Consider the following 14,953-nt stretch of genomic DNA (forward strand, 5'->3'; position numbering starts at 1 on the left):
CCCCCCACTTCCGGCAGCCCCCTCTTTACTCTCGCGGGCCTCCTCGTACGGCCCGAGACGCCCACCTCGGCCCACTCGGACTTCGAGCCCGCTGGGCCGAACCATTTCGAGCCCGGCGCCGGATGAATAAAATGAAAATCCCTCACGCTCTCCGCGCCTCATTGAAATTCAGTTATGTCTGTTACGCTACGCACCTCATGCATGAGCTTCATAAGCCTCACTCGAAGCCATGGCTGGGACACTCAAAGAAGCTTCGCAGCAATGGCGACTCTTTCTCTCTCCCTGGTACACCCCCAGGCCCTCCCCCTATGGCGACAAGGGCTGCGGCAGCGACGGTTGCATGGCTCGTTCAGCTGCCAGTCCAGACACGCACACGCTGCCGGGAGAGTGCAGGCGAGCTACAGGGGTCTTGAGCCGCTGTACGATGATGGGTACGGGACGGTCAATGACCTGGGCCACTATTATAAGGCGATCGGGGAGCTGGTGGAGCACGACGGCGGGCCGCCCCGCTGGCTTTGCCCCGTCGACGCCGGCGAACCGGCGGTCGAGGATGCCCCAGTCATGCTGTATCTGCCAGGTTAACGTGTTTTCATGTGTGGAAATGTTGTGCCTTCGACAGCAATGCATGTCTTTATACCTGAATTTCCTGTTAGGGGTTATGATTTGGGGTTACATACATATTAATCTTTGCAGGGATAGATGGAATGGGGATGGGGCTCTGCATGCACCACAAGGCTCTTGGAACGTGAGATACCAAGATCAGTTTACTTGGAAAAGTTTATGGCAAACTCCGAGTCTGATTGTGATACTACTTCGAATACAGTGTGAAGTTTTTCTAAATTAAAAGGAGGATACATTATGCATTTGTTCCTTCGTTTGCAGGATATTTGAACTTAGATGCATGCACATTCCTCTTCGCGACCGCACGCCGTTCGAAGGTATGGGATAGGATATCAGTGTATTTAATTTGTTAGTTTCTCTCCGTGCATTTTCCATCTCAAGTGAAATTCTGAGCTTGTTTTAAGATTCAGAGTGAAAGACATCCTTTTTGTTGGAAATGGAGTATTTCATTTCTCTCAACGTATGCATCATGAAGATGCACACAGCACACAAAGTCATATTTTAGAGACATGCCCTCAGGTTGACATGTGGCAAAAACAAAAGATCCCCAAAACGCGTTAAGCAGAGCCAACGCCGCATGTCTGGTTATTAAGTTCTAACTAAAGATTAACTGCATGGTTTTAGCTCCTTTTATTTTTCAGAACTTGTCACAATGGTAGAAGATGTTGTGAGAGCAGAGCATTCTGCTTCTCCTACTAAGCCCATCTACATATTGGGGAATTCATTTGGAGGATGCATAGCTCTTGCAGTCGCCGCTCGCAATCCTGGCACTGATTTGGTACTGGTACTAGTTAATCCAGGTATGCAAGAAATTCTGATGGTGTGCCAGTGAACCTGCCTATTTATGAAAAATTTCTGATATACATTTTTTTGTTTCGTCTCCCTTTTCTTCTGGGGAAGCTACATCATTTGAGAGATCACGCATAAAAACACTTCTGTCGGTTTTCAGCCCGTTGTCGGACCGCGTCTGTATTGCAGCTGCAGCTCTACTGAATTACAACACCCGTAAGTACCTTGTCGGGTCCAACATAGAAAATTTGAAAAAGGAACAAATGTAGGAATAGGCTAGAAATTAAGCAAAAACATTGATGCATTTATTGGACTGAAACTTGCCGGATATATACCGTTATGTCATAAGCTTACATTTGTTCTCTAAGTTTTTTGCACTTGCTTCTTCTATTCTTCCTGTTCATTGAGACCAGACAATGAGGTGAACATGGCACTGAGTATAATGAAAAGTGGGAGGCATCCTTTAGAAGCACTCAGCAGATTGACAAGTAACATGTCATCTTCCCTGAAGCATTCGGTGTGTACCATCGACTTCTCTGCATCTTGTTTCTATGTATCTAATTTTATCAAGACAATACAAATTAAGGATTAAAGTATGTCAGTAAATAGTTGGGTGCATCAATTGACATAGAGGCCAAAGGTTATCCTACCTTTCGGGAAAAAAAATTCAAATTAAGGGAGAAAATGGTCTGGAAATAAATTCAGTTTCTGCTATCTTTTTTTCTCGTGTTTCTTTTGGTCTGTAAGATTAAGGTGTGCACAAAATATGTGCCTTCAAATTTATTCAGTTTTGAAGCAATATATGTGCGCCTTTAATTGCAGAAAATGCTGGACAAACTACCAAAGGACACACTAAAATGGAAGATTAAACTGATCAAACAGGCTGCATCATACGCTAATAGCCATATAGAATCAGTTACAGCCGAGGTGCTACTGCTAGCCAGGTTTGTGACCTTATTAGGCGCACTCCGTTCTCTACTTTCAGTCTCATCGTTAGCTGCAGATTTATGTCGCGTGATAAATTCTACTAGTGCATGATTTAGCACCGTTTCTGGTTTGAATGCGTATTTTTTGTCGGATTTCGAACGATTGGATTATCATGACAAAATTTCTTTTGTATGCTTGCACTCAGCTGCGCCGACAGGTTACTTCCGAGCAAATCTGAAGCTAACAGGCTACAGAAGAAGTTACCCAAATGCAGAGTCTTCTTCTTTGAGAAGCATGGCCATAGCTTGCTGCTGGTGAGTTTTTTTAAGCAGACTTTATCAGATTGCAGTATATCTTATGCACTGAAAGGAACATGTCAAAGGACAATGGTGATGAAAATTTCAGGAGCATGGTGTCCATGTCTCATCCATCATCAAGTGCTCTTCCCTCTACCGCCACTCGAGGCGCTACCACCGGGTTCGCGACTACATACCGCCGTCGGCAACCGACATGAAGGAGGCCGACAAGATCAGCAGGTAGTAACCAAGATCACCCCACCCAGCAGCAAATTCTTACATCCTTCATTCATACGTGCCGAATAATTAATCATGAATGTACTACTACGTACCACTTACACACTGTAAATAATAATAATAACAGGGGCACGATGCTCAAGACGTGCCCGGCGATGTACTCGACGATGGAGGACGGCGCGGTGGTGCGGGGCCTGGCGGGGCTGCCGGAGGAGGGGCCGGTGCTGCTGGTGGGCAACCACATGCTGATGGGCACGGAGATCATCCCGCTCGGCGCGGAGCTGATGCGGCGGAGGAAGGTGGTCGTCCGCGGCGTCGCCCACCCGCTGCTGTTCCCGAGGAAGGCGAGGACGCGGTCGCAGGGGCACGACCTCTTCGACTTCCTCAACCTGTGGGGCGGCGTGCCCATGACCTACCGGTGCATGTACGAGCTGCTGGCCGCCGGCGAGTTCGTGCTGCTCTACCCCGGCGGCTACCGGGAGGCGCTCCACTGCAAGGTCGGAGCAGGGTGCACAACAGAATTTGTTGCTAATTTGTTCTACTCCGGAAACTGAGTACGTAGATGCTATTTTGATTGTGAACTTGGATACATTTGAACTTGTGTGGAATGCGGATTGTAGGGTGAAGAGCACAGGCTTTTCTGGCCGGACCAGGCTGAGTTCGTCAGGATGGCGGCGCAGTTCGACGCCACCATCGTGCCGTTTGGAGTCGTCGGAGAGGATGACCTTGTGAACGTAAGCCATTGCCTGTTTCTTTCAAGTTTTCAAGTGGTTTAAGGTTTTGGCCTTATTTGTTTGAATAAACGAGTTTATGGACTAAGTCCAACCACTTCCGAAAGTATATTGGCCTAAAGTGTGCAATTATTTTGAGTTAATGGAGTAATGACGTATTTCATTTCTTTATTTGCAAGTAAACATTTCTATTCTTGGGTATCAACATATCAAGAAGCTGTTAAGAGATACAGAGCGCAACCACATGCACGCATGCGGTCTCTAACCAGCGTTCTCACCCCTTCTGAATCTGCAGTTGCTCTGGACATACGACGATATCAGGAGCGTGCCCTTCGGCGGGAAGCTGCTGCGGGCCTACAGCAACCATCTGAAGCTAAGGTCCATAACTACTACTCCCTCCGTTTCATTAATATAAAAACATTTTTGACACTAGTACTGTTCTTATATTATGGGACGAAGGAAGGAAGTAGCTAGGAACATACATTCGTTCTCTCCATGGACTGAGGCTAAGGTTGGTTTCTGCTGCAGGGACACTCAGGAGGTGATCTTCCCCGGCGCAGTTCCGAAGATTCCCGGCCGGTTCTACTACCGGTTCGGGAAGCCGATCCCGACGAGGGGGCGGCAGGACGTGCTCACCGACCGGCGGGCCGCGACCGAGCTCTACTTCGATGTTAAATCGGAGGTGGAGGAAATCATCGCCTACCTGCTGGAGAAGAGGGAGGAGGACAGGTACAGGAGCATCCTGCCCAGGCTCCTCTACCGAGCTGTGAGGGGGTCCAAAACTGAAGTCCCAGCCTTCAACCCTTAACATACATAGTACTACTAGTAATGTTGCACGTTGCACCAAGTATGGTATGTATATATTCTCAAAAACTCACGACCCATACCATAATACTAATACTCTACATGATTATACTACACAAAAGTGGCGTGCTCATTTACAAACTCTTAGCTCCAAGCTAACTGCGGCGGCGGAGGCGCAGGCGTCCACACCGTCGGCAGATACTCCTCCGAGAGGAGGACGGCGAAGCGGTGCGCGCCGATGGCGGCGGACACGGCCGAGACGACGAGCGCGCTCCAGCCCACCCTGACCATCAGCATTGGCTCCTCCCTTAGATCCTTGACAAACTTTGAGAATATGACCTTCAGCCTTCGGTCCCTCACGATCTCCTGTAACGACGACACCACAGGTGAAATCGGTGCTTCTTTGGACAGGGACATGCCCAGGTCGTCATCCATGCGGTCCCTGGACCGTTTCAGTCCGGCCGCCTTGACCATCCACTGGCAGACGACGTCGGCGAGAGCCCGGCTCAGGAGGGCCCGGAATATCGCCGCGTCTTTGGAGATCAGGTCCCGGGCAAGAGACTTGTGGTTCTGCACAACCGAACACAAAGTGAGCTCAAGACTCAGTTCAATTTAGTTCAGGAAAGAACAGTCAGGAGAGCTAGTTGATTCAGATTAAGAAGTGTCCGAAAATAGCAAAGGGTCGTTACGTTACGTACTGCTGTCATTATAAGTCTCCTTATCACAATGCTATCTCTTGATAGTAAGAGCCTCAGACAAAGGTTTGCAGTATGCATCGCCCTTTCTGGTGTGGCGCGGTCGAGGGAAGACGCGTCACTGATCTCTGCAAGGTTTGAGACATCCAGACCCTTTCTCTCGGGCAGAGCGCCAGTGTTTTGCCTGAAGTTACCCCTTCATCACATATATGAGAATAATGTCAGCACGCATATCGTATCTTCAGACAAAACTGAATATTTTGTTTGATTTCGAAGTGCTGAAAACTAAGCATCCTAATAGGAGGCTCCAGACCATTCAGAAAAGCAATTAAGTTTGCTTGGTTTTTTGAGAAAATAAATCTAGAACTGGAAACCTACCTTGCTGATGCTAGCTTTAGAAACACTGCAATCTTGTGCCACTGGAACTCTTTCCTTCTGTTGAAAATCACCTGTGTTACTTACATATGATTGGCGTCAGTAATATGGCAGATGTTCGCCATAAAAAAGAATATGCCAGATGCTTTTTTGTTATGGAGAAGCACGTGCCAGAGAACATTGAAATTGTGACCTGTTTCCATGCCGTACAATACAAACCACCGGAGCAGCTAGACTAGTATTACATATTGCTAGAAGATTGAAAGAGGAACTAGGGAGCCCAGGGCTGGAGATAAGGCCCTGTTTGGTTCATAAGTCCTAGGACTTTTTTTAGTCCCAACTTATAAGTCCCAAGTCCCTAAAAAGTCCTTACCTGTTTGGTTCCTGGGACTTATAAGTCTCTATAAGACCATATTGCAACTATAAGTCCCTATAAGTCCCTCCTTGAGAGTCTTATTTCATAAGTCCCAAATGCCCACTTTAAGTCCCTATAAGTCCCTCCTGTTTGGTTTAGATGGGACTTATAGGGACTTTTTTAAGTCCCTAAACCAATAAGTCCCTGGAAACAAACACCCTCTAAGAAGCCTCGGCCCTAGTAAACACTGCTGCTTAAATGTGGGTCATGTTACTAGCTCGAAAGTAGTCGAGGTAAAGAGTAATGCGGATTTTCAGCGGACGAGCACCTTGGGTGTCGGTATCTGGACCATTCATATCTGCCTCGTGATGTGCCGCTGGGAAATTGTCTCGGTAGAACTTGCAGTAATACAAACCGAATACGATAGGCTGGTCGTTGGAGTAAATGTGCCATGCATGGGTGGCAGAGGACCTGAGCCCAAACAGTGTGAGCAATTACTGATACAATGCCGTCCACTCGTCCCACATCCTTTCTCTTTCTCATACTACTCCGTTCAAATCTTCCTGATGTTTCTCACTAAGTACTTCGTTCAAAGCTTAAAATGGAGTTAAATTAGTGGATTTTGTTCACCCGCAAAAAAAATTCCACGGATTTTGTTGTTGTGGCAATGATGCTAATCTCAGTACTCCCTCCAGTCATTTTTAGTCTGCATATAAGTTTTGTCCGAAGTAAAGTATCTCTACTTTGACCAAACTTATAGAAAAAAGTATTAATATTCACAATGCCAAATCAATATTGTTAGATTCTTTATGAAATGTAGTTTCATAATATACATATTTGGTATTGTGGATGTTGATATTTTTTAATAGGAATTTGGTCAAACTTTGCAAATTTGACTTGACACAAATCTAACACGCAGAGTAAAAATGACCGGAGGGAGTACTACATATTGGTTAATGAACATATTTAAATGTGGAGAGAGAGAGAGAGCGCACAAATCAACCTATCTATCCTAATACTTGGTTGATGAACATATTTCATATTCGAATGTGGAGAGAGAGCATAACTATGAAAATATTTGTGGGCAATGGAGGTACGTTTTCCTAAACATAAAAGATTTGTGTTTGTAGAGTAATTGCAATATTAATAAACTATACTCTCTCCGTCCGGAAATACTTGTCATCAAAATGGATAAAAGATGATGTATCTAGATGTATTTTAGTTCTAGATACATCTTTTATTTATTTATTTATTTTGATGACAAGTATTTTCGAACGGAGGGAGTACTTAATTGAGTATCTGCTGTACCAAAACCTGTGTTGGTACTCCGGCGGAAATGCATAGCCCACAGGAGACATGAGTCAAGCAGCAAAAACGTGTCGTGTGCATTAACTACAGTGGTCGAGATGTCGCTTTCCATGGATGAAATACATCATAAATACAACGAACTCATCTATCTGTACCTCGCACTAATACATCGATATAGGCCATCCCAAAGCATCTTCTGCGGACCCGATACCGAGCTATCAGGTGCTCGTCCACCAAAACTACTATTTGAGGTAAAGAGATTCTTCTGTGAATCTTTTTATAATAGAAAAAAGGGAAGATCCTAAATATGAAAGTATATTGCTGAGTGGTGCCTATTAGCTGAAAACTAGTCATTTTATAAAAGAGTAGTCAGATAATGATATGTGTTTAAAAGACTAACTTTAGCTAAGACAACAGAACAGTGAAGCTATCAATTAGATGCAGGACCTTCCTGGTATATAATCATGCATATTCATTCTGGAAATTAACTGGGATAAAAGGAGTACCTCATGCAGGACCTTCCTAGTATCAAGTGAGTTATCAGACAGAAGCTTCCTAACAACATACGGATATGCTGCCTGAAATGTTTTAAAAGTTCCATCTTGTGCTATGGCAAGTCCTATCAATTACAAAAGAAGGGTATAAACAAACCTCTGAAGAAACAAATTGCAATCAAAACAAACTAATCTGGAGCAAACAACTCAATTATACATGTATTTATCAAACCAGTTCATTATCTTAAAAACCGATGAACAAGCTAACCTTCCAAAGAGGCAATTGACCGCAGGACCAGCGTAAAATATGGTGGCATACGAAAGTGATATTTAAGTGCTATGGACCAAATTTTTCCAAGTACCTAAAAGATGTTTGCAGCGGTTCAAGAACCACGGCAACAATGTGAAATGGATGTCATTAAGGAAAATACTTGGTTCAAGATATAATACAGAAATGGAGATATCAGATCAACTGTATAAGGAACTGAATCTACAGAGACAAAAGGCTACTCACCCTGCTAAACTTGATGTCTGGAATTCCACCTTCAAAGGTTACCTCACCCAATGTATCCTCTAAGTCCTAAAATAGCAAAGAAAATATAGTAAGAAATAATTATAAATATAAAAAATAATCTAATGGGGCAGTAAATCACAGCATATAAATGTATTATGAGTTCATAACCCCTTCTCTTTATCCAAGTGGTAATGGCAGAGGATTAGTTCTTAAAACCCTTCTCTTTATCCAAGTGGTAATGGCAGAGGATTAGTTCTTAAAACCCTTCTCTTTATGAGTTCCTAAAGTACACAATGATCCAAGGGTAGTAGCTTAAAATTAGTTCAGCCCACTGGTACATAAAAACATATTCTGCTCAAACATATTACCATGGTCACTCGCCGTAGATTAGTTCTTGGTGGAACAACATCCATTTCAATCAGATCGTAAACAAGGGAAGCCCAATCTCCATTTACTATGTGCACAATGCTCGAAAGCATAGCTCGGCTATGTTTCTTCTCCATCTCGCAAAGCAACCCAAAATCAAGAAACCTAACATGTTTAAGAAGATGTTACCGCAGCTCAACAAATATTTCACCAGGAAAACATTTGAAATATACTTCGACAGAGCAAACTAAACTGTGGGCCTTTGTAGGTTGTACCATGTGATAAACTACACAATAAAATGGCTGTGTGCATCAATCGATGCAGAGGCAGGGGGTACAACCTCCTTTTCGCAAAAAGAAGTTTGTGCCATATGAATATATTGGTCTACTCATTACTGTAGCAGGTCATTTACTTTGTAGCATGCATCAGAAATAAACTGGTACTTACCCAACACGACCATCAGGTGTATAACGCAAATTCCCAGGATGAGGATCAGCATGCAGCAAGCCGGTTTCAAGGAGCTGCACTAATGATGCCTCGACACCTTTATTGACCTTGTTATCGAAATAAATAACAAGTTAAAATCATGACCAGTAAGTTCAAACCGGATCATGAAATGTGCAAATTGTTGGTAAACCATATATATACTACAGAATATCTTCAGGTTTCAAGATATCTATTTTTAATTTTGCGTTATTCTCAGACAAGCACAAGTTGGTAAAAAAACTACCCGAGTCCTGAATTGCAACCTTTAACTGATAAAGAAGCACTTACTAAGTTATGAATGAACATAACATCATTTCCTAATATTTGCTACCAAGAACTACTGCTCGGTTGGTAATGAACTTATTTAGGCGCTCATCTTATGTCAAATCAGACAAATAACTAAGGAATTTTTCTGAACAAACTACTACTAGTACTAAATACCAGGTCAAGAAGGCGGGCTTTTGCATCCAACTTCTGCTTCTCTGACAACTCAGCAATGCTACCAGAAATTCCTTTAGCCAGAGAAAGCAATTCCCTGGGGTTTTCACCAGCCACCCACTCCATAGTCAAAACCCTCTTCCTAGTAAGTTGTTTGAGAACCTTCGGAACCATGACAAATGAATATTTGGAGTGAGTGTCCTGCAAGAGGAGTGGAAATCATTAGCTAAAACTAAACCTAGAGAAGACATACATTAGCAAAGCATGGGTGGGGGACAAGACCAAAGAAGCACCAGGAATTTAGTAGCATTATCAGCTTCAATATTGTAGTCCAACTCATCAACAAATCCTCTACCCAACTCATCAGCATAGAGGGAAATGTTACTTCTTCGCTTTGCAACTTTCCTCACAAAAGAAAGCTGCAATAAATAGTAGATAGTAAACAACTGAATAAACAAGGCATCACACAAATGAGACTACAATAATAGAAAATGCTGCAATTGCACAGTCAAAACAAAGAGCTAAAGGATGTGGAAAGAACAGGAAAGCTAAACATGATATAGGAAGAAATAATTTATGTGGTACTTCTCGCGTCCAGCCAGGTTCCAAAGTTACACTATCACTGTAGAGCAAAATATTTGGAGGATAGAAAGGTAAAACTTGTCCTGAAAAAGTGACTACTATTGACAGGCCAATACAAATAATAAATTGCACATAGCAAGTTGAGAGAAGTGTAGGAAAAATTACAGACCCCAAGGCGTAGTATATAGATGTCCCTCAATACAGCAGGAAGAAGGTTCGGCCGCTGAACCTTTATGGCCACAAGAGCACCATCAAATGTACGCCCCTGATAAACCTGATGGAGATGGTACAATAATATGAATAAGAATATATCAGCAACTCCAAACAATCTTTCTCTAACACATTAGAAGCAGAGGGCAAAGATCTTGGATAAAAAGATAAAAATACCTGTCCAAAGGAAGCTGATGCAACAGGCTCATCAGAAATGTAACTGAAAACCTGCGAAACAGGGAGCTCAAATTCTCCCTCAATGATCTTCATTGCATCCTCTCTTGGGAAAGGAGGAACTCTCTCATGCAACTCGGCAAGTGCCTGAAATTGAGGTGCTAAGGCCAGTTTAATTTATAGTGAAAGAATATGAGCGCTACTTAACTCTGAAGCAAATGCTTGTTAAGAAGATGAAGCAATGTAAATGTAAAATTTGGTAGTATCCTGGAGTGGTTTTACCTAACCTCAGAAATCTCCGAGCCTAAGATATCAGGTCTTGTTGAGAGGGACTGTCCGACTGCATAGATAGGATATGATAGGCGTATTAGGAGTAACTCGAAGCGGATGAGCACTACCATGTCTTTACACTGTCAAACATGAATACCAGACCTTTTATGAAAGTAGGCCCAAGGTCAAGAAATGTATCCTTGAGAAGCTGTCCAACCATGAATTGTGAAGCATCGAAACCTTCATTGCTGACACTACTGTTGTGGGTAGCATCCGTGGTCAGACTGGCCTTTTTAAACATTTGCACCTTTACCGCACCCACGAGGAATGCGAATAGTATCTACAGGGTAGATATACGTATTGCATCAAACCATTATACAAATTAGCTGAAGCAAGTAAAAAATCTAGGTAAAGGCAAAGATGGTGGCCAGTTGTAGCTTACTTGAACCGTGCGAAATACAAGGATATGAGGCCGTGAGACGAAGTACTGCGCGAGCAGATCGGGATCGTAATGCTGGGGCAGAGGAGTGCTGAGAATGGCCAAGAAGTAGTTGACATACAAGTTGAGGGCATCGACGTCGGCCATCATCAGCTCCATACAAGACAGACCTACCAAATCCATGGAGAAAAAAGGTTAAGAGTGTGACCAGTGAGGCTTAATTGATGTCTAGTCTTGCTGTGTACGCTGAGGAACCTGGTGGGTGGGGATTAGGAGGGAAGGCCGGGGGCTGAAGCGCCTGCTGCTGCTGCTGCTGCTGCTCTTTCTGCTGTCCATTGGGTTTGGGACCTTTGGGTTTAGGTTGTTTCTTGAAAACTGGTTTGAGCTCAGTAGATTGCTGCTGGGATTGAGGGGGTTGCTGCTTGCTTCCGAGGAACCGGAGCACAAACTCCTGCTTGGAGGAATCGGCGTACACCTTGAGGGCTTGCAGATCGGCCATCACCAGCTCCACGCAAGACAACCCTGCCGAAAATTTGGGGGAAATGCCGTCAGAAACAAGGCAATGTGATGTGAGCTGAGCTTAACTTGGCATGTGCTCTCGCAGCCGGTGGGGAACCTGGAGGGTAGGCGGGGAACGCCGGGGCTTGGGGATGTGGTGGCGCCGCCTCCTCCTGCTGCTGCTGCTCCGCAGGCTTAGGTCTCGGCCGCTTCCGCTGCTGCTGCTTCTTCTCGAGGAAGCGGAGCCAGAGGGCGTCGCGTAGCGGGGCGCCGGCAGCGGCCTGGAGGAATTCGCTGTCGCGGCGGAGGACGCCGAGCATCTGGTCCAGGGCCCCGCCGCCCCCGCCTCCTCCCCGCCCCCCGCTACCGCCGGGCTGGTGCGGCAGGCTCTGCTTGCTCCTCCCCCACCACGACCGCTGCTGCCGCGGCGCCCACTTGTCGCTGTTGCCCCCTCCGCCGCCGCTCGCCGCGGCGCACACGGGCAGCACGGCGGGCCGCACCAGCGGCGACATCGCATCCGCTCCGGATTGCGGGAGGAGCAGGGAGAGGGAGGGGGGAGTGATGGGGGTAGACACGGCGGCAAAAGTGTGCGAGAGGGGAGGCTCACTGGTCACGCGCCGCACACGTCACCGGCTCATCGTCCACGTGGCCAGCGAACTGGCCGATCCACTTGGATACCACTCTTACACTTTCAAAAAACCTTTTTAAAACCCCTCCCATTAATTATTTAAAAGTCGGAAATGTTAGCTGACGAACCCTCTTTCTGCCGTCGGACTTCGTTGCACGAATCTTGACACATGAGAGAAGACACACCAGACTTTCTAAGGCCCGTTTGATTCGGCTGTGGATTTCTAAAAGCAGTTGTGGAAAATCTGATGTGAAAAAGATGTAGGTCATTTGACAAACCAGCTGATACATAGATTTTGGCCCACGGCGGAATCAGATTTTGGAAAAGCACGTCCTGGGCGGCTTCCGCTTTTGGTTCAGATTTTGGCAGCGGATTTCTAGAATCGGATTTTGCTGGTTTCTCCCTTTCGTTCAGATCCTGCTGCGCGGCAGCGGAATCTGTCGATAAAAGCTAAACCAAACAGGGCCTAAAGTACTCGTTGTGGCACAAAAGCTAGCGAACCATGGCCTTTTCAAAACCCCACCACCAAACCAATTTGTTTATGTTCCTGAGCCTACATCATGGGACATGGGATCGAATCCCAGCTGCCCCTTTTTCAAATTCACATGGCGGTTTTCATTTTGTTAAGAGGGTGCTTTTGTAGTTAGACATATGACAATTTTACTAAAAAGATTAGCATGGCGGTTTGTATTGTTAAGATGATGTTTTTTCACTTAGGCATATGGCAATTTTACTAAAATGTTTAACATGACAGTTTTAATTTTTTTAATAGGATGTATAAGGTGTATTTGTTTTTTCTCAAAAAATTTCACAATGTGAAAAAATTTGCATGGCAGTTTTTATTGTTAAGAGGATGTTTCTTTTACCCTAAAAAAGAGAGGATGTTTTTTCACTTAGGTATATGGCAATTTTACTAAAAATTAACATGCCAGTTTTTATTTTATTTTAAGAGGGTGGATAAGGTGTTTTTGTTTTTCCCAAAAATTTCAATGTATAAGGTGTATTTCAGTTTTTCTCTCAGTTTTCCATGCGTGCCCTTCCACCACTCAATACATGTCTTAGATAAAAAGTAGCACGTAGTCCCTAATAGGAAGGTAGTAGAAAAATAGATCTCTCTCCTAGATTGCATGCACTCACATTTCTCTCTCTCCATCCCATAGATTGATTATAGGTGCGGAGAGAATCAGTTTCCTTTTATTAGATTTTTGATTATTTAGTTGCTGTTAATTAAGCAACTAACCACCTAATTAGTTAAGGGTATTTTCATCCAAAATTCTCCTCAATTATGTGTCTTGATCACTGTGTCCAAAAAATACACCTTACATAAAGGAAAAAAGGGCATGGCAATTGTACTAAAAAGACTAACCACTTCACATTTGGGTAATATTTCAATAAAGTATGACATGGGAAGTGATTATTGAAATATTACCCAAATCAGACCTAATCATTCAAGAGTTAAGGAAACAAAATTAACATGAACATCATATTCAACTTCATGTAGCATTTCTCAATTAGCTATTGATAATGGAAAGGCTGTCTCAAGATACGTGTAGTATATGCTTTTTTCGTAAATACTCCCTCCGTAAAGAAATATGCACCGACTCGAGCCGGTAAGAATTGTAGTCTCTGTGCTTACCGTGCTAGTCCCTTAATCGACTTGCTAGCACACACAATACTCGATGAAATAACAAAAATAACACACATCTTTATTACATTGATAGTCTAGAAGCAATACAATGTATTACATAAGATATGGCATAAGGCCATATAAAACAAATAATGCGGAAGCATAGAAGTAAAATAAGTCCATCAACTCCACAAGCAAAAGCTGAGTGTAGAACATCGACCTATCACATCTTAATCCTTGTTGAATGTATATGCAACATGATAGGTTGCAGCCGTGTAGGTCAGTACATGGAATGTACTAGCAAGTCACATCATCAGCGTATAATTAACTTATTTGTACATGCAATTTGGCTGTCGGAAAGTTCTTAGTTTAATTTTGCACAAATCTGATTACTCCCTATCATAAAAGAATTTATTCTACCACTACAAAATAGCATATGATTGAGATGGTGCCCCCAACTCAATCTATTCCCAAGTTTATTTAAACCCAATTGATTAAATTAAGGGTGGCGAGATCTCCCGACATTTCCACTCCTAAAAGATTAAGTTATCTGTAACCAGGGACACGGCTAATCGATTAGGTTGACACTTTGCAGAGGTTTGCGCTCTTTTCGCCACAAGATTCGACCACCTCCTTGATCGGAAGATTGAGACATAGTCTTTTAAAAGTATTCTCCTTTAACCCACAGATAGGCCGGTACACCTACATATTCTTGATACGTCTCCAATGTATCTATAATTTTTTATCGTCCCATGCTATTATATTATCTGTTTTGGATGTTTTATATGCATTAATATGCTATTTTATATTATTTTGGGGACTAACCTATTAACCTAGAGTCCAGTGCCAATTTTTTGTTTTTTCCTTGTTTCACTAGTAGAAAAAGGGTCAAATGTGAAGCACATTAGTGCCAGTTTGAATTTGAGCCGGCACTAATGTGTCCATTAGTGCCGGTTCCAACGGCTAGGCGGGCGAACATCATTAGTACCGGTTCGTGGCGAACCTTTAGCACCGGTTCGTGCCACGAACCGGTACTAAAGTGAGTGGTGGCAGGATGTTGTCAGTCCAGGGCCCCTCCATCACCTTTAG

At 43.9% G+C, this 14,953-nt stretch overlaps 2 protein-coding genes across 2 annotated transcripts; one reads left to right on the plus strand and one right to left on the minus strand.

Annotated features, from left to right (window-relative positions):
- Positions 1-36: 36 nt before the first annotated feature.
- On the plus strand, positions 37-4,511 carry LOC125515265 (phytyl ester synthase 1, chloroplastic-like). Its single transcript, XM_048680706.1, has 13 exons — positions 37-577; positions 694-745; positions 883-938; positions 1,263-1,421; positions 1,522-1,626; positions 1,824-1,927; positions 2,233-2,354; positions 2,543-2,651; positions 2,743-2,873; positions 2,998-3,367; positions 3,491-3,604; positions 3,897-3,979; positions 4,130-4,511. Exons 1-13 carry the CDS (start codon positions 175-177, stop codon positions 4,407-4,409), a joined length of 2,088 nt encoding a protein of 695 aa, XP_048536663.1. The 5' UTR covers positions 37-174; the 3' UTR covers positions 4,410-4,511.
- Positions 4,381-12,193, minus strand: LOC125515264 (protein ACTIVITY OF BC1 COMPLEX KINASE 3, chloroplastic). The gene is made up of 17 exons (XM_048680705.1): positions 11,728-12,193; positions 11,367-11,633; positions 11,115-11,281; positions 10,835-11,012; positions 10,690-10,742; positions 10,406-10,549; positions 10,188-10,292; positions 9,730-9,855; positions 9,440-9,637; positions 8,960-9,066; positions 8,515-8,677; positions 8,147-8,212; positions 7,901-7,994; positions 7,645-7,757; positions 5,479-5,549; positions 5,104-5,296; positions 4,381-4,975 (listed from the first exon to the last, which is right to left on the minus strand). Exons 1-17 carry the CDS (start codon positions 12,119-12,121, stop codon positions 4,550-4,552), a joined length of 2,865 nt encoding a protein of 954 aa, XP_048536662.1. The 5' UTR covers positions 12,122-12,193; the 3' UTR covers positions 4,381-4,549.
- Positions 12,194-14,953: the final 2,760 nt, after the last annotated feature.

The sequence above is a fragment of the Triticum urartu genome, chromosome 6 (assembly GCF_003073215.2).
Source record: "Triticum urartu cultivar G1812 chromosome 6, Tu2.1, whole genome shotgun sequence".
NCBI classification, from domain to species: Eukaryota; Viridiplantae; Streptophyta; class Magnoliopsida; order Poales; family Poaceae; genus Triticum; species Triticum urartu.

Bases quoted from the DNA above. Each gene is read 5' to 3' on its own strand.
- LOC125515265 (XM_048680706.1), top strand. From the start codon at position 175: ATGTCTGTTACGCTACGCACCTCATGCATGAGCTTCATAAGCCTCACT. The intron at 746-882 runs GTGAGATACCAA...CTTCGTTTGCAG, and splicing joins CACCACAAGGCTCTTGGAAC to GATATTTGAACTTAGATGCA. The intron at 1,928-2,232 runs GTGTGTACCATC...CTTTAATTGCAG, and splicing joins CATCTTCCCTGAAGCATTCG to AAAATGCTGGACAAACTACC.
- LOC125515264 (XM_048680705.1), bottom strand. From the start codon at position 12,121: ATGTCGCCGCTGGTGCGGCCCGCCGTGCTGCCCGTGTGCGCCGCGGCG. The intron at 10,743-10,834 runs GTCTGGTATTCA...CTATCTATGCAG, and splicing joins TGGGCCTACTTTCATAAAAG to TCGGACAGTCCCTCTCAACA. The intron at 5,550-7,644 runs GTACTCCTTTTA...TAAGTAACACAG, and splicing joins CTAGGAAGGTCCTGCATGAG to GTGATTTTCAACAGAAGGAA.